The sequence below is a fragment of the Delphinapterus leucas genome, chromosome 12 (genome assembly GCF_059928025.1).
Source record: "Delphinapterus leucas isolate spDelLeu-1000000601 "Yukka" chromosome 12, BTC_Dleu_Yukka2, whole genome shotgun sequence".
Taxonomy (NCBI): domain Eukaryota; kingdom Metazoa; phylum Chordata; class Mammalia; order Artiodactyla; family Monodontidae; genus Delphinapterus; species Delphinapterus leucas.
Window position 1 is genome coordinate 82,577,839 of NC_143140.1, and position 18,509 is coordinate 82,596,347.

General features: G+C 44.5%; 1 protein-coding gene across 17 annotated transcripts in view; it reads right to left on the minus strand.

Moving 5' to 3' along the window:
- Positions 1-16,902: 16,902 nt before the first annotated feature.
- Positions 16,903-18,509, minus strand: part of SYNE1 (spectrin repeat containing nuclear envelope protein 1) — a 454,201-nt gene continuing 452,594 nt past the window's right edge. For 15 of the 17 annotated variants that reach the window (XM_089922151.1, XM_089922158.1, XM_089922157.1 and 12 more), the window contains one exon: positions 16,903-17,875. In XM_089922151.1, the coding sequence (XP_089778277.1) occupies positions 17,635-17,875 (241 nt within the window). In that variant the 3' untranslated portion in view covers positions 16,903-17,634. The remainder of the gene's footprint in view (positions 17,876-18,509) is intronic. The other 2 variants (XM_089922163.1, XM_089922162.1) reach the window with 1 other exon arrangement.

Sequence of the window (18,509 nt, forward strand, 5' to 3'; positions counted from 1 at the left end):
GGAAGAACTAGGGGCATCTGCAGTACAGTCCAAGGAACAGCTAGTGGTCTGTGTATCTTTTAGCCATTGCCTAGCTCCAGGCTTGCGGTAATGATTCTGCCATGCTGTCATGCAACAATCAGAGAGGCTAGTTCATCCAAAGAGAAGACCCTACGTAGGTTGCAAAATCCAGCCCCTAAGGAAGTGTAGTCGTTGATTAGATTTCCCTATTAACCTTACAACTATGTTTAACCATGCCATATCCTATGCCTTTTGGGGGCTGAACAAATAAGGGACTTACTGATAATTTACTTCTGATCCCATGAAGATGTTCTTGCGTTAAAATCTTATACACTGAAATGGCCATTGATTTAGGCCACTGGTTCATGAAACCAATTCCAAATCCCTTCCTATTCATACTTCCCAACTCTGAGTTGGACTGTGGATACCGGGAGTGATCACTAGGACCACAGTAATGTCTGATATTCACAGGCAAATTTGCTTCAGGAAGCTGGTTATTGGAAAGACAAACAGAGTCATACATAGCTTCTGAGACAACCGTGATTCTCTTTGGTGTAAGTCTTGGGAGGATGATCCAGATGACACTGCACACCTCCGGGATGAACTCCCTGAACACTTACTCTCAACTGGAGCAAATGACTTTAACTGTGGTCCCAAATATCCACCTTTTCATTAGTGTTATCTCTGTTTCTAACTGCAGTTCCTTTCCATTTGGATTAAAGTGAGTGTGGCCTCTTTCTAAGTCACTTAAAATTGTTTCCTAAGTACCTGCTGCCTCTATTATGGCACTTCAATTTGCACTGTCTTTCAGAGATTCAAGAAAAATTTCTATCCTTTTTTTTTTTTTTTTGCATCCAAATGTGCCTGAACTTTTTAAATATGTAAATGCTGCCATGTTTCAAACCCATCTTCAGTGTGTTTTTACAGAGCTGTGTACCCTGGAAACCACATACAGCCCCATGAGCAGGTGCCTGAGGCACGGACCCCTTTGCATTCACAGAGAGGTCATTGGTCATAGAGACTTGAATTAATAAGTGACATTATGCCAGTTCATGTTCTCTCACAGCTTATAAACAATGCTTTTTGTGCACTACAAATTCTTCAGTGTAGAGCTCTTGTTTTATGGGGAAAAGCTCAAATGCCAAATTGTGTTTGATGGATTAATATGCCCTTTTGCCGATGCATATACTATTATTGATGTGATTGTTTTGTTGCAGCTTTGCTTTGTTTAATGAAACACACTTGTAAACCTCTTTTGCACCTTAAAGAAAGTAAAGAATCCAGTGGGATGCTCAAGCACCTTAAACAATTTTCTCTACCTATTTGGTGTTCAAATAAAGAAATACATGAAAGACGTTTGGTTTTTTTGTCAGCTCCCTTCTTGCTAGTGGTTCAGCACTGGCTGCCCAAGATCAAGGATCAAGGTGGTGACATGCATCTGTGGAGCACAGTGAAGTCAGATGATCAGTCTGATGCCAGGCTCCCCTCCAACTCCACCTACCCACCCCCACCCCAACCCAGGCACAGAAGGGAATGTGTGGACCTTAGAATCAGGCAGCCCTGGCCATACTTCTTGGCTCCGGCACATACAAGTTTTATGACCATTGGTCATGAATTTTCAGAGCCTCGGCTTCCTCATCAACAAAATGGTGATAGTAACACCTAATTCACAGGGCAATTGTGAAGATTATATGAGGTGCTCATTAAAATAGTTGTTGTTTTCTAATGCTTGATTCCCAACCCCTTCTTTGCGGGGAAGAAGAAAGAACGAGTGAATGGATAAATGAATGATCTGAAACTTACATAGTTGCTTGGAAACCTCTCCCCCATCACGCATGTGAAGCAGGAAAGTGGTTCATCCCCACCCCATCCCACCTCTGGTTTCCGTTTCACGACTCCCTTCCCTTTGCAGAGAGAGATACCTGCTTATTCTCTTTTCCCCATTTTCTCTGTGATTTAACTGGTGAATTGGCAGCGTGGGGGTGGAGGAGATGATGTGACTAACTGGGAGGCAACATAATTCGCACATAGGCTCTGCAGCTAGATTAGTCAGTTTGAATCCTCATTCTACCATTTGTTGTGTGACTTTGGGCAAGGTAATTTCCCTGTGCCTCAATTTCTTCACCTGTAAAGATGGATAATAGTGCCACCTGCCTGGAAGTGTTGCTGTGAAGACTACACGGGTTAATTCACAGAGAGCATTTAAGGACAGCAGCTGACACTGCTTCTCCCTTTCCTGAGTCCTCTCCAACTGAGTGTCTGCACTCTCTTTATTATTAAGATGAGTTTAGTTTTTTCATTGTTTGAGTCATTTGGTTTCCAAGAAGCTTATTTTGTTTTCTTGTTCTATTATCCCTGCACAAGTTCTTCAGTCCAGATTTTCCTTGGTTTCCTCATATCTAAAATGTAAATAAGAACAATACCCACTTCATAGGGTTATTATGAAGATCAAAAGAGATAAATGTCTCAAGTGCCTGGTATAGGACCTTCCCATAGAAAGCTCTCAATACATGTTAGCCATCATTATTATAATGGTTATTATGCTCTGTGAGCATTTACATTGAATGGAATCATTGATAGGATTGGATTTACATTTGACATTTTGTTATTGCTGCTTTGCACATGTCTCCTGTCTTTTTCATTCCTCTATTCCTCCTTACTGGCCCCTCCTTTGTTTTGGTTAAATAAATATCTTTAGGGTAATATTTTAATTTTTGTTGATTTGTTTTACTATTTTACAATTATTTTCTTAGTGGTTACTCTTACACTATGCATCTTAACCTATCACAGTCTATTTTAGATTAACACTAACTTAAATTTGATACAATAAAACTCTTTGCTCCAATATAGCTCCATTCTCTACTTCTCCTTCATATTATTAATATTGTCATACATATCTATATATGTTATAAACCCAACAATAAAATGTTATATTTGTTGGCTTACGCAACTTTATATCTTTTACAGAAGACAAGAAGTGAGAAAAAATATATATTTATAGACTTTTTAATATTAATCAACATATTTACCATTTTCAGGGCTCTTTGTTTCTTCCTGTGGATTCACATGTCTGGTGTCATTTTTTTCAGTCTGAAGAAATTCTTAGGGTGTTTCTTGTAGGGCAAATCTACTAGCAATAAATTCTCTGTTTTTCTCTGGTAATGTATTTATTTCACCTTTTTTTTTTTTTTTGCAGTACGCGGGCCTCTCACTGTTGCGGCCTCTCCCGTTGCGGAGCACAGGCTCCGCACGCGCAGGCTCAGTGGCCATGGCTCACGGGCCCAGCCGCTCCGCGGCACGTGGGATCTTCCCGGACCGGGGCATGAACCCGTGTCCCCTGCATCGGCAGGCGGACTCTCAACCACTGTGCCACCAGGGAAGCCCTCACCATTTTTGAAACATTTTTCTGGATGTAGAATTCTTGGTCATCAGTTTTGCTTTGTTTTGTCTTGAGCACGTATCATCCCACTGCCTTCTGGCCTCCATCGCTTCAAACCTTCAGATGCTCACCTGTATCTGATGAGTCAGCTCTTCTTTGCTACTTTCAAGATTTTCTCTTTATCTTCATTGAACAGCATGACTATGATGTGTTTAAGTGTAGATCTTTCTGTGTGTATCCTACTTAGGATTCACTGAGCTTCTTGGATGTGTAGATTGATGTTTTTCATCAGGTTTGGGAAGTTTTCAGCCGTTATTTTTTCAAATAATTTTTCTCCCTCTTCATCTCTCCCCTCTCCTCTGTGACTCTCATTAAATACAGGTCAGTACATTTGATGTTGTTCCACAGGTTTCTGAGGCTCTGTTCATTTTTCTCTAATCCCTTTTTCCTCTCTCTGCTCTTCAAATTGGGCAATTTCTATTTACCCATCTTCAGGGGAATTGATTTTTTTCGTCTGCCACATCTTGACTCTGAGGTTGAGCTCTTTCAGTGAATTTCAGTTATTATCCATTTCAGCTCCAGCATAAAACTTGAGTCCTTTTTTCTTATAAATTCTATCTTTTATTGAGAACCCCTATTTGTTGTTTCACTGTTGTCATACCTTAACTCTTTAAACGTGATCTCTGTTAGATATATTAATGTATTCATAATAGCTGCTTGGAGTCACTGTCAGCTAAATCCAGCATCGGGGGAGACACATAAACAGTTTCTTTTGACCTCTTTAGTCCCTGAGCATAGGTCACATTTTCCAGTTCCTTTGCATATCCCATAATTTTTTTATTGAAAGCTGAATGCTTTAGACACTATGTCATCACAACTCCAGGTTCAGATCCCCTTAAAGTGGTTTGCTATTGGTGCTGTGTTCCACTGTTGTTTGTTTCTGTGTTTAGTAACTCACCTGGGTTAAAATGGTGAAATTTGTCTCTCCAGCAGTCGTTGGCCTCAGATATTTCTGCTAGGTTCTTAGATTATTCTTCTCATTTTGGTTTTCGAGCCTGACTTCCGAGGAGCTGCCCCTATGTCTGTATAGCTTCATGATTATCTAATGACTGAACAGACCTTTCCCAGCACCTGGAGCCAGGAGGACTTTTATCCTTGGCTGATGAACCTGCATGTGGACTGGGGAGCACATTTAGTTTTCAGGCTGTTTTCAAGTCTGACCCAGCTTTTTGCCTGCAGGGTCAGACTGGAGTGCAGGGGGAAGCTGGGCACTTTCCAGCCTCTGCTACACATGTCTGCAGCCTCAGCCAGGAAGGCACCTGCTATAACCACAGCAACAACCTGGGGCTATTAGAGCCTCGGTCTTCCCTGCTCATCCACCAAATCAAGTGAGCCACCTGAGACCATGGGTGGGGGATGGGAGAAGCCCCTGCACTCACCCAATGCTCAGCACTTTTTTTTTTTTTTTTTTCCGGCTCGCGGGCCTCTCACTGTTGTGGCCCCTCCCGTTGTGGAGCACAGACTCCGGACGCGCAGGCTCAGCGGCCATGGCTCACGGGCCCAGCCGCTCCGCGGCATGTGGGATCCTCCCGGACCAGGGCACAAACCCACGTCCCCTGCAGCAGCAGGCAGACTCTCAACCACTGCGCCACCAGGGAAGCCCATCTCAGCACTTTTTTTAAGAGTAAACATTTCTCATATTGCTGTGTGCCTTTGGCCACTTCGCCGAGTGCTGAAATGGTTGTGTTTGTCAGTTTTGTTCAGCTTTATAGTTGCTTTTTGGAGCAAGGATTTACCAGTCTCCTCACTGGGCCATCCCTGGAAGCCCCCTTCTCCACATACCCTGTGTGTTGTCTTATTATCCTTCTGGGACTACTAAGGAACAGAGCTGTCTCGAGGTGCCGTGTGTTTATTTCCAGTACTCAGCCAGCTTTGGGAGAATGTTTAGCAATCTGTGGAACTTTTAAATCTCATCCGTGGGAGTTTGTCAAAGTTGGAATGCCTGACTGGGACTCGATCCACTCACACGCTGGCTCCAGATCACACTCTCCAGTGTGACATATTCTTAAGCCTTTGGGGACATTTGCATTCAGAATTGCCATATTTATTTAATTAATTAATTTCATTCATTTATTTATTTATTTTGGCCACATCACGCCGCTCGTGGGATCTTAGTTCCCCAACCAGGGATGGAACCCAGGCCCCCCCTGCAGTGGAAGCGCTGAGTCCTAACCACTGGACCGTCAGAGAATTCCCACGAACCGCCATATTTAGATTTGCTTCTCAAAAAATACAGAATGGATGCCTCGGGGCGGCAAATTTTCGTAACTTTTACTATCTGGACTATGTGCGTTACAAAGCTAGTTTTATGTTCACATTCGTGGCTGCTTAAGGGTGTAATATTTGTAGCTACCACCAAAAGACGAGCACTCAGGCCAGGGGAGAGACGTTCATTCAAAAGAGAGAGACATTTTCTGACAGAACTGCCTACAGATAACCTGGGACACCTGGTTGAAGGTACGGGTCGGGTGAATTCCTTACAGCGGGAAACATCTCTGCATGGACTGCATAACCTCCAAGCCAAACGTTGATGGAATGATCGCAGCAGATGGAATGATCTTTGATTTTCCTTTCAACCCTGAGTCACAACACGTGCAGGGTCACACACACAAAAGTACCATGTTTTGGGGGTGCTTCACTAGGCCAGATAACAGCTTCATACACATTTTGGCAGGTCATCCTTACAGCTGTGATATGAGGGTAGATATATTATTATTTTTACTTTACAGATGAGGAAATTGAGCTTTAATACAGTTACGTAAGTTTCCCAAGATCAGACATCTCGTGAATGGCGGACAGTGGATCAGTCCTCCTGACCTGAAACATGATTGGCACTTTCTAAACTGGGGTTTGGGCTTCCTAGGGGTGACTTAAAAGTCACAGAGTACATATGAAATTGTACTCAAGATCAGAGAAAGTGTTAATTTTTGTATTTAAACAAGCTTTCACATTTTATGAGTAGAAAGAAAAATTCCCACGAACTTTTAAGGCAAAATGTGACTCTTAGAAATACGGCACTTGGGCAGGATGCTTCAGGTTATGTCCTCCGACTTCTGGAGAAATGTGTCCCCCTCTCTCACTAGTGGGTGGACCTTGGGTAGGAAAGTTTGAGAAACATTTCTTCTGCTAACGCCCCTGGAACTTGGTGCCAGTGTTCCTGGTTTCTGAGGTCACCCAGGCACCCTTCCTGTCCCTGGTTTCTGCCAGGAACAGTGGGTGAGCTGAAGAGTGATTTTCATCTGTCCCTTGGCACCAGGAGAAGCTCTATTTCTAGCTGCTGACCTGAGACATTGAAGTCAGAGGCAGTGGCTCCCTCACTGGCAGCAGGGCCTGTTTCAGTGCGACAGTACCTGGGCCAGGCTCACCCCCTTCCCTTGCCCCAAGACCAGCTCCTAGCTCACAGCCCCGGGACAGGACCATGGCCCACGTCTCAGGCACTTGGTGTCTGTGTAGAACTGACCAAATAGGAGCTTTCATCCTAACTAGATGAAGGTGAAAACAACAACGACAACAAAAAAAAACCACACACACACAAAAAAACTGCAGCAAGGAAGCCCTGGAGGCAAACATTTTTAAAAGTGATTTCGAAACGGGGTGGGATAACGTCAGAGGCCAGGCCAGCTAGGAGCAGAGGAAGGGACTCCGAAGCGTCCAGCTCCAGACCCTTTGCCAAGAGCCAGTCCCCCAGAAGGCCCTGGAATAGACAGTGCTCTGGGTGCCTTCCCAGACTCAGCGCTCCGCTAGCCCCTTCCGCAGCTGCGCAACCTGTCGTCAGATGTCTTTTCATTGAGAAACCAGTAATTGTGGGAAAGGCCAGACAAAGAAACATTTCACCGGCTGCATGAATTCAGGCTCAATGGGGTGTAAGTTGCAAAGATTCCTCAGTACTCCCAGATTTATAACCAGAAAGAGCACGTGTCAATACCCAGGGCACCAGACCACGTGCTGGAGGGGCGGCAGGGACAAGGGAACAGCACAGTCAGCAGCGGGAGACCCTGCCACTGCCTCTGGGAGCTGCTCTGCGTGCCCTCCCAGTCCCTTAAGGACAGCGTGATTAAGGAGGGGACAAATCTGGGGCTCAACAATGGCAAAGAAGGCATTTCCTTCAAAATAAGGGGAAGGGCTGAAGGGGCCAAACAGGGGCTGCTAGATGCTTCACTAAGACTGGATTAAAAAGCTAGAGCTATTTAAGAGCTAGAGCTAAGAACCCATTCATTCATCTTTGACTTTATTATTAAATATTCAGAAACACCCATTAACGATCCTTAAAAGCCAATGTATACTTGAATGCAAAAAAAAAAAAAGGTATATAAGGGAAAGCATTAGCAAGTTTATGAAAAGACAGGACGTTTGGATAGAGAAGTTGGTTGTCAGTACTTGGCAATATTGGTATCAACTTTTTCTAGCCCAGGATCACGAGAACCTGAATCCAGGAAGTAGAAAGACCCGGATCCTGAAAAGACAGAACCCCAGGTGGCTCTAGGCTTATTCCTGTGGAAAAAGCTGCTGAGCTTTAGCCTTGGTTTGAAAAAGTAAAGGAAAGCCTGTATCAGAGAGCTTAAAGCACTCTAGGGAATTTTTCATTTATTTTCTAGGATTTCATAGAGGCAGGAAGATAAAAGATATGCCCTTTCAAACGTCCTGTGTCCCGTTTCCACTAAAGTGTTCTGACAGGTGAGTCTCCCCATTCCCCAGCTCCCACCTCTCTGTGACCTTGGAGACACAAGCCTGCAGCAGCTGCCAGGGCTGTGTAGACCTCTGGGTACCACAAAGACCACCAAGAGAAGACACTGCTTGATGAAGCCCCCAGGGAATGGTGCCAGGACCTCACCAGGAGCCAAAACTCTGAACGAACAAGGTTTATCACCTGCCAAATTACGTCACCATCCTGGTCCCATACTTCCCATTCCTGCTGAGCTCTGGGAAGCCACATGTACACTCTCTCTGCCAACGGGAAGTCCCCAGCCCTGAGAAAGCAGCTCTGCGGAGGGGCCAGAGCTTCACTTTTCTAATGGCGGCATTCACAGCTGAGGGAACAACGAGGACCGTTGGCCTGGCAGGTGCGCCAACTAGGGCTCTGCACACGCAACTTCTGAGAGGCCAAAGGATTTACAGGACCCTCTATGCCTATTACTCGTGGAAGAAGATGCCATTTCCATTCCAAAGACAAAGCTGACAGCTCTGGCCTCACCTCACCCCACAAAATCCAACAAAAAACTGGGGAGATAAAAGAAAGAAAGAATTCTTCATGGCTGCCACAGAAGTGTTTTCAGGGGAAGAATTCCCCAATGGCAGCCAGACTGAGGTGAGGGATTGTAGATCGAGTGCTGAGCTGAGCCGGTGGGGATGTCGTTCTGAGAAGTCCAGTCAGGAGAAGGGAGTCTGAAAGGCTCAAGGTCATACTTAGTGCAGCTCTCCCACGAACAACTCCACTAATGGTGTTTGTCTTGGGCGACTCTATCTCTTGAGGCAGCTAACTTTTTCTGTAAAGGGCCAGAGTAAGTGTCTTACTTAATGTGGCTGGCAATAATTTCTCATTGGTCTGTTTTTGTTTTACAACCCTTAAAAAAATATGAAACCCATTCTAGGTCAAGGACCTACAAAAACAGGCCACAACCTGTAGCTGGCCGACATTTGTCTTGGTTTATAGTTTTGTGACCTTTGTCAGGCATCATCAGGCCACAGGTCCCCTCTTCCTCAGCCAGCTAAGAAGACAGTGAGAGTCTGGGGAGGTGATGTCCTGAGGGGACCCCACCTGGTGAGGCTGTGGGAGGTCCTCGGAAATGCAAACCCAGGAGACGCTCCTCTGTCCCTGCTGGCTGATTCTGGGGTTTTCAAGTTTCTAAGAGCTTTTCTCCTTCCCCCCCCGCAAAAAAAAAAGGGTAAAAATGAGTGTGGGAAGAAGATGTGGAAAGCTCTTCTCAAAAACCATTTCTGAAATCCATTTGAAACTGGAATAAACAATAATAAACTGGTCAGCATCACCGCCCCTTAGTACTTGCCTTGTACTATACAACACATACATTGTTATCTCCTCATAACAACCCCAGGCAGTGGGCCCTATTATTATCCCGTTTTACAGAGGAGGAAACTAAGGAACAGAAAGGTTAAGTAACTTGCTCAGGTTACACAGCTAGGAAATTGCTGAGCTGCGGATTGAGCCCAGGTATTTTGACTCCGGAGTCTCTGCTATAGGTAGAGCCTCTCTAATAAGACTTGGACAAAAAGGACTATATAAAGGTCCAGATGCTTCGTGTTCTGCTTTCAGTTTCCTATTCTGATCTCAGACTCCATGGGGGTGGGGGGGAAGAGGAGGGACTGAGCCTCACTCCCAAGCCCGATTTTCAGGAGGAGAATCGGTCAGGAGGTTGTTCAGTAGGAGCAGAGGGCAAGGAAAATGTAAAGCAGCGTGAATCTCTGGCGCCTGTACCAGAGAGGCAAGGCGGTAACGGAAGCTGCCCGTGACTTCCGGTGTCCCCGCCCCCATCACTTCCTGCCATCAGGCTGTCCCTGATGGAGTGGTTTCACCTGCCAGCAGAGTGACTCCTGGAGGTGGGAGGTCATTTAGGAAGTGGAGTTTTTTCCTGAACAAATGAGTTCCATTTGGAGGACGGCTCTCCCGGGAAGGCTCTTCTCCGGGGATTCGGCAAGTCCCCTGGTCCGGTGGCCCCCTCATCCCAAATCGGGGGCTTTCACCACTTTGCTCTCAGGTCCTGGAACCAGCAATAAATCCAGGATGACCACTTGGAATGGGCTCAGCCATTAGGATTCTGCCACTTTCAATAGATGACCTGTCACCATTTATTTTGGGCAGATCAAAAAAAAGTTTTTAATTAAAAACCAAATCAAGTGTCTCCTCATGAAAGAACAGAAATACCTTTTTCTTGTCTTTTAAAATTATTATTATTAGTGCAGCAATTTGGATCTCAAAAACAAATCACGCAAGGGTTTGGGGGAGGGATAGTTAGGGAGTTTGGGATTGACATGTACACACTGCTATATTTAAAATAGATAACCAACAAGGACCTACTGTACCAGCACAGGGAACTCTGCTCGATATTCTAATAACCTAAATGGGAAAATAATTTGAAAAAGAATAGATACATGTATAATGTATGTATAACTGAATCAATTTGCAGTATACCTGAAACTAACACAACATTGTTAATCAACTATACTCCAATATAAAATAAAACTTTTTAAAAAATGGGGGCATATAATAGAAACCATTCTACATCTTTTTTTAAAGAATATATGGTAGACATCTTCCTCAATAAATATAGATTGGTCTCACTTTTTAAAAATAGTTGCATTATAGTAAACACTTTATGTATGCACTATAATTTATTCAACAAGCCCCGTGCTGACAGACATTTGGTTGCTAAAAACTAGTGATAACAGGCGGTATCCTTGTCTTGTTCCTGACTGGCACTGAGACAATTATCTATTTATTTGGTAAATGACAAAGTAGTTCCCTGCTTCACAGCAACTACAAAAATAATTCCAGATAGATTATAGACCTACTCGCAGAAAGTACAAGCAAACATTTGCATAATCTTGGAGTGGAAAAGGCCACCTTAATATACACTATCCAGAATCTATAAAGGAAAAAGAACCTGTCAGATTTGATGACATAAAAATTAAAACTTCTTGGGCTTCCCTGGTGGCGCAGTGGTTGAGAGTCTGCCTGCCAATGCAGGGGACACGGGTTCCAGCCCTGGTCTCGGAAGATCCCACATGCCGCGGAGCAACTAGGCCCGTGAGCCACAACTACTGAGCCTGCGCGTCTGGAGCCTGTGCTCCACAATAAGAGAGGCCATGATAGTGAGAGGGCCGCGCACCGTGATGAAGAGTGGCCCCCGCTTGCCACAACTAGAGAAAGCCCTCGCACAGAAACGAAGACCCAACACAGCCAAAAATAAGTATATAAAAAAAATTAAAACTTCTTGTGTGACTAAAGTCAAGACAAGTGATATGATGTACAGGGTTAATTTTCTAATATGCAAACAGTTCCTTAGAAATAGCATAAAAAAGAAAAAACAGTGGAAAAATAGAGAATAAAACAGGCTTCACACACAGGTAACATAACTGGAACAAACCTGTCATATAAACTGGTCATGGAAATGCACATTTTAAAAACAATGAGCTAATGTTGCCTCAACTGGGCAACATTTTAGAAAATGGATAACATCTATTCCAGACCTTTGGCACAAGGGAATCACCCAGAGAACTTCAAACAGATACTGATACCCAGAGACCAATGATTTAATTGGTTTGGGGTAAGGCCTGGGGTTCTACATTTTTAAATGCCCCCTGAAAGATTTTAATGTACAGAATTTGAACATTAATAATTTGGGATGAATTCCCATAATTTGGAAGCCACTGCTCTAGATTTAGGGAGGGTCTGAGGAAAAGGGTTCTCTTCTCCATTATGGGTGGGACTGTAAATCATTACCACTTTTTAGAAAATAATCTGGCAGAATTTATTAAAGTTTAGAGTATACATACCTTTTTGATTCAGTAATTCCACCTTGAACAAGGCAACTGGGGGAAATAAAAGCAGCACTACACAAAGACATGCGTGCATATGCCTACAAGCACGATTCACGCAGCATGGTTTAAACAGCAAAAACCTGCAAGGAAACAACTGTTGAAAAGAAGATACTGAGATGTCCAATGCAGAGGAGATAGACACATATGTATAGATATGTCTGTGGAGTATTGTTCGGTGAAAAATGCAAGTCACAGAACAATAAGAATAGATCCAGTTTTTAAAAACACATGTGTACACTGTTTGAATAAGAAAATCAAAAGGCATAGAAAAGTAACATCAAATTGGGAGATAATTGAGAGGGACATAGGAAACGGTTCATTTTTCTTTAGAAAAGAAGAGAATCTTTTGTAATTCAAATACTTGATTTTTTTAATAATTAGCCTTTAAAATAGACACATATAAAAAAGAGAAAGAAATGGGATTTTTCCTAAGAAGAATGAAAACTTATAACAAAGTAACTAATATACGCTACTATACTTTATAGCGAATTAATAGTTATGTATACCATCTATTAATATTATTTATTATATAGCTTTTATTTATATATAATTGCATATATCCATCATTACTAAACTCAGTTATACTATATACTGCTATAATTAAGACAACAATGGAAAGATAGATCAAGAACACAAGATAGAGTCCAGAATAAAAATCCAGTTTTATATAGAAACCTATTATTCAATGAAGCTGACATTACAAGTCGGTGGGGAAGACTGTTTACATAGCACGCCACTGTGGCAGCTGGTCCCAAAACGAGGAAACCCAGGGCAGGCGGTGGCTCAGAAGCCCAGCCCTAGAGCCCAAAGTGGCGCGTCCTTAACAAGTTTCCAGGTGACTCTGATGCTGCCGATCTGGACCACACTGGGAACCGCTGGGAACCACTGGCCTGGACGGACTGCTTTGTAGCATGACGCATCATGCCTACAGTTTCTGGTCAACCTGTGAAGCCCACGGGGAGGTGTGGGGTGGAGGTGGGGCGTGAGCTGTGCAGGTGGCTTGCGGTTGGGGTAGCTGCCTGAACTGTCCTCGATGTTGGCAGCTGTCTGGCAGCTTCACCTTCTGAGTCCAGCAACTGCTTCAAGAATGTCTCCCGCGGGGTGTAGGCCTGGGCTGGGAACGCACATCTGTGAGGCCCTCACGCGACCTCCTCTGGGAGATTCTGGATTTCTTCTTGACCACCTGTGGCATCAGATGTAGTCATCTGCCACGCAGCTGACAAAGGACTTTCTTCTCCTGATACAATTGGGCTTTTCACATTCGGTTATGATGCTGCTTCTGTATTAGGTAACAGGTTAAAAAAAAAATTGCAAGTCTGATTCATGTTACTGTGACCTTCATATTTTAGAAGGATTATATCCAAGTCCCACTGGCTTCCTCGGCTCCCCAGATTAAATGTTCCTCGTTGTTCAGTCTGGGTTACAGTGTATCGCCCTGGTTTTCATTAGCCATTTTCAACTTTCCAACTTCCTTAGCCTTTCAAGATGCTCCTGACTGATCACAGAGTTCAAGTGAGTTCCTCTGGTCCCCACCTTCTGCCCAATAACCAACAGAAACCCTCCCCCATCTGAGGAGCGCTCTGCTTCTCTGCAGAGAAGGCTGCTTAGCAAAGGCTACCAGAAGTGCCCCCATTCACCCAGTTCCTTCACTCACTCACCTGAATGAGGGTCTCCTCCCCCAGGTGAGGCCCCTCTGTGGCAGTCCCCAATGCATTCCTGGCGGATATTTTAAAACTCTGAGGGAGAGGTTAGTGAGAAGCCAGGAACCGAAGAATAAAAGTCACTCCTTTTAAGTTTCATCGTCTCTGGGTTACTTTAGGTACAACAGTGGGCCATGGTTATCACAATATATTATTAAATCTGAAACTGAAATGACCACTCTTGGTGAAACACCTGCTCTCAACACCCGAATTAACATCTTCGTGCTGCACGTGACTAAGCCAGAAAGTGAAGACCACTCCACCTGCCCCATTTCCACAGACTCTTCAGAAACGCATCCCTCTATAACGTAAGCCAGGTGACAAAGAAGTTAAAAGGAGGGGAAATTTGCTGACAGAAAATGAAGAGACTTGGCAGGTTTAATCTCCCTTTTCTCCTCTAAATTAGAGATTGTTTCGGTTTGTTCCCTTCAAGTGTCCGCATTATCCTTCACCCCAAGTTTCAGGACATAATTGGTGGAGGAAAATACAGAGGCTCCTGTACATCAAAGGCCCAGTGATGACGTTTTAATGGGTAATTAAACGGGAAGGGATGAGATCCCAGCTGAAACTTGACGCCGGAAGAGTCTGGAGCAGTTCCTGCCCCACCATGGTGGGCATTCAATACATTCTTGTGATCTGAGTGGATGCCGCACTTCCTGGGCATTTCTGGTCCTATTCAGCATATCCTCTGAGAATATTTTACTTCCGTATAATTCCCTATGGGTACATTTGGGGATGGTGATGGTGGACTGGTGGGCGGGGGCAGAGAACCCAGCTATTGGGACTGCTTTCAGGTCCATCCAGACCAGCTGGAGACCCTGCTTTTCTAGCCATGATCGGCTCTTATAAATCAATTCACTCCATGTTTCTTTGCTTTATGATCTCTTAAGTGGCTTGCCAATAAAATTTTGTAGCTCTAATTTCTTAATATTTGGCCCCAGGGCATGGGCTGTAAACCTGCCTACCCCAACTTGCCTCTTGACAGTAAATCTCAGCTCTCAGCTTCCTGAACTACCCATCCTAGCCTTTTGAAGGCATCTCTTCTCACTTCTCACAAAAACAAGGGAAGCTGCCGCCGCGCCATTTTCCAGGCGGCAACATTCCTGCTCCCCGGGCATAGTTTCCACAGAAACCTTTCACTCCTCCCTGGACTCTTTAGTAAATCATTACTTTTAGTTTCCAACTCTTTTTTTTTTTTTTCTCTCCATCCTAGCTTTATGGATTTTCCCTTTCCTCAGCTTTTCTAATGTTTTTTGTTTGCTTGCGCAAATCTCATTACCAAGGTATTATCAATCCTACCCTTCCTCTCTTCGCCCTTCCTCACCCACCACTCTCTGAGGACATCACTCCCTATCTCCAGGCCACAGCAGGGCTCCGGACAGCCCTTACCCGGAAGCGAGGGCCTTTTAAACAGCCATCAGTGTCCTTTTAGCCCCTGATTATTCTTTCAAACCCCCCTGCTCGTCCACAAAGCCTTTGTTGACCACAATCTCTCTCTGTTGCCTGGGAAGCTGCAGGCACAGGCGAGGATGCTCCTAATGGTACTGTGTCCCCTCCCTCATTAAGCACGGGAGATTGTGTGAGCTCTAGACAGAAACCCTAGTCTCTTCTGTGGCTGGCTCGGTCCTCGCTAGACTCGTGTGTTATCATCTGGGGAAAGCCAGTATCTCATGGCTTTAATGCTTACACTCACCGGGGCTTCCCACTTCTGTCCTGTTCCAATGTTCTTTTGTTTAAGTCTTCAAAAAATTTAATAGAAATGCACGTTTTGCCTTCTGTTGAGTGTTTCACAGGGGTTTTAGAAAGGCACAAATGGGACTCTAAGAGTTTTTCCTAATCAAAGCCGCGCTATTTTCTCAGCCACATTTAACATTTAATTTTTCAGTGATGGGAAATGCGTAGTCAGTTAATTGCCACGTGGAGAAGTGGCTCTGAAGTGTCCTTGTGCTGGCCTCCACCAGGACCGATGTCTCATTGTGTGGTGGTTTCTGTAACATGGCAATGTGTGTCTCTTGAAGGGCTGGATTGCTCTAGAAGCAAGACCAGGACCTCCAGGTATTTGGAGCCGGGGTGACAGGGAAGCAAGGGAAGAGCCAGGCCTGAAGAGGGACCATCTCAGATGAGGGTGCCGGGCATCCTTCAACTCCAGTCTCCACCACTGCTCACAGCCTTTCCAGAAGCAGGAAGACAGGAAACGTTACACACAGGTTTGTCGTCTTTAGAAAAGAACATCTCAACTCTGATCTTCCCTGAGCAGACTGACTTAGAAGGTCTGCAGCGAGTCCAGAAATCAGAAAGCCTAAACAACCTCGAGACACTTGGCTGAGAAGGCACTCAGGCTATGAACATCATGGAAACTATGGAAGGCAGTTCCAGGTAATTCTGAGTACCCCAGTTTGGTTTAAATTCTCAATTTAGAGCAGGATTTGTAAACTAAATACCTCCGGGAGTTAGGCTGGTACAGGCGATGAGAGAGGCTGATAGGATAGTCATGCAAATGTAGTAACTGTCTCTTATTCTTCAAGGGACAGCAGCCATGTCACTCCAGCAATTACTGTCACGTGGGAATGTGCGTCCAGGACACATGAGTTTTCCATTCTCAAGAGAAACCTGAAACGTGGACTTTATATAAATCCTCTCCCTCCAATTATTAAATGGTGGATTAAAATGCCACGAGCACCAAACAATTCCATGAGGGGCACTAGCTGGCAAGATCGGAGGGACAGAATAAAATCTGATTGTAGTTGGACTCGAATGATTGCCTACAATTGTATTTCCTCTGCTAGACAACGAAAACAGAAGATTTTGGAGCAAAGAAGGGACCTGACCAGAAGAATGCTTCAGGGGTATTCACATGGCTTTTTGGTACCCTTGGGATGGAGTGGAGAAGGGGCCTCAGTCAGGAGATTATAGGAGGTTCTTCCAATTGTGCAATGAGAACAGAAAAGAAAGGAGAATACGAAAGATGCTGGGAAGCAAGAGTCTGTGAGATGTGACTGGCTGTGGAAGGAGAAGGAAGAAGGAATCATCCGGAGTCCTCTATGTCTAAATACACACTACCTCTATTCATCCTTTTCCTTTAATATATACTTATGTTTCAGCTTCATTTATTCCACCAAAAATGATCATTTAGGTTGCGTTCTCATAAGTGCCTGCTTAATAGGGAAATGTAGAATCATTTCTTTAGGGAGAAAAAAAGCACAGACAAAATATTTCATAATCTCTATAATAAATGCAAAGAAATGGATACAAACAAAATGTGGCTTTAGCAAACTGTACATACATAAATATCATTTTTTTACTATAACATTCGACTTTTTTTTCCACATAAAGCCTCCCATGATTTTATTACATCCCACTTTTCTTTATACCTTTAAAAAAAGTGCCTTTTAGATTTACAGCATGTGCTTCTAAAGCAAGGTTAGAACATCATGCCCCAAAGAAAAACAAGGTAAAAAAGCTGTCACATAAGCTCTTAAAAACCGTATGTTACAAGGTTCTCAAAGCTCTTCAGCGCTGGTTGACGGGTAGGTTGTTGGATGCCGACATGGTGCTCAGGTAGCATCATTTATTGAGGGGACGGAGCGCACTGTGGGGAAGCTGCCCACATGGTCTCTGGAAGTCCCTGGGTGTGCACAGCATGCACCAAAGGCCCAGAGGTCACTTGTCCAGGGAACAGTGGAGGTCCTGAATCTCTTTAGTGCTGAGGCTCAGTTTCACACAGAATATCTTCCAGACCGTCTGCATCTATTTGCTCTCTTCCTGTCATTGTTTATCATCACCTCCGAAGCCATGATGTGCACACAGGGGATACGGAGGTGCGCTACAGCTGCCGCGCCGAGGGCATCCGCCAAGATTCAGGTCCTCTCTTTGCTAGTTTGGGATTGCCCTTGGCCGAATCCCCTCATGCTACCAGCACTGCTACAGATGGCACCGCCTGGCTCAGAGTGGAGGAGGGCCATTGGTGTATCTGAGCATGGGGTGGAATGATCGGGCAAAATTGTTGGAGAGGGCGCAACTGTAGTCTTCCTGTGACATTGGTACTAGGCAGGCGAGCCCAATGAGGAACAGCAGGAGAAGCTGAAGAGGAAGAGCCGCTCGGAGGACTCTGAACAGGAAAGCTCGGCCGGACCGGGCTGGCTGAGGCTCAGAAAGGGAGGAATCGGAGCCACCTTTTATGGACCTGAGAGAAGAATCGACATCAATGACTCAAATATCTCAAATGTTGGATGGACGCTGCTTTTTGCTTCCTCACCTTCCTGGAAGCTAAAGGGTCAGGCTGAACACAACCCAACCTGGCAACTAGTTGCCAGTAAACCCAGGTAATCTCCCCACCACCAAAGGAAGCGCTGTCTGGAAAATGCACTGATGAAAAATCGACATTTAGTCAACTAAAGGTAACTAATTGGGTTCAAATTCCACCCCGTAATTTGGTAAAACATTTTCCATCAACGAAGAAAACTGCTCCACACACACTCTACCAGCATAAATGAAGTAGATCCGGGATCATTAAAATGTGGATGTTTGATGCAGTACGTTTTTGGTTTAAGAATATCAGGCAAAATTAGTTGCTGTCGGGACGATACAAGGCATCCCTCCCATCTAGCCGTCCTGGATGTGCCAAAGTCCATGCAGCAAGACAAGAACAGCTGCGGTCATTTTGCACAGACCCACAGGGTTGAATTATTCTTAGTGTATACCCTGGTTTCATCTTGCACTGAATCAGCAACTGGCACTGACATTAGTGGGTTCCAAAGCTGTAAGAACAAGGATGACAGTGGAGCCAGTCTACAGATCCCTGGTGCTGAATGACACCC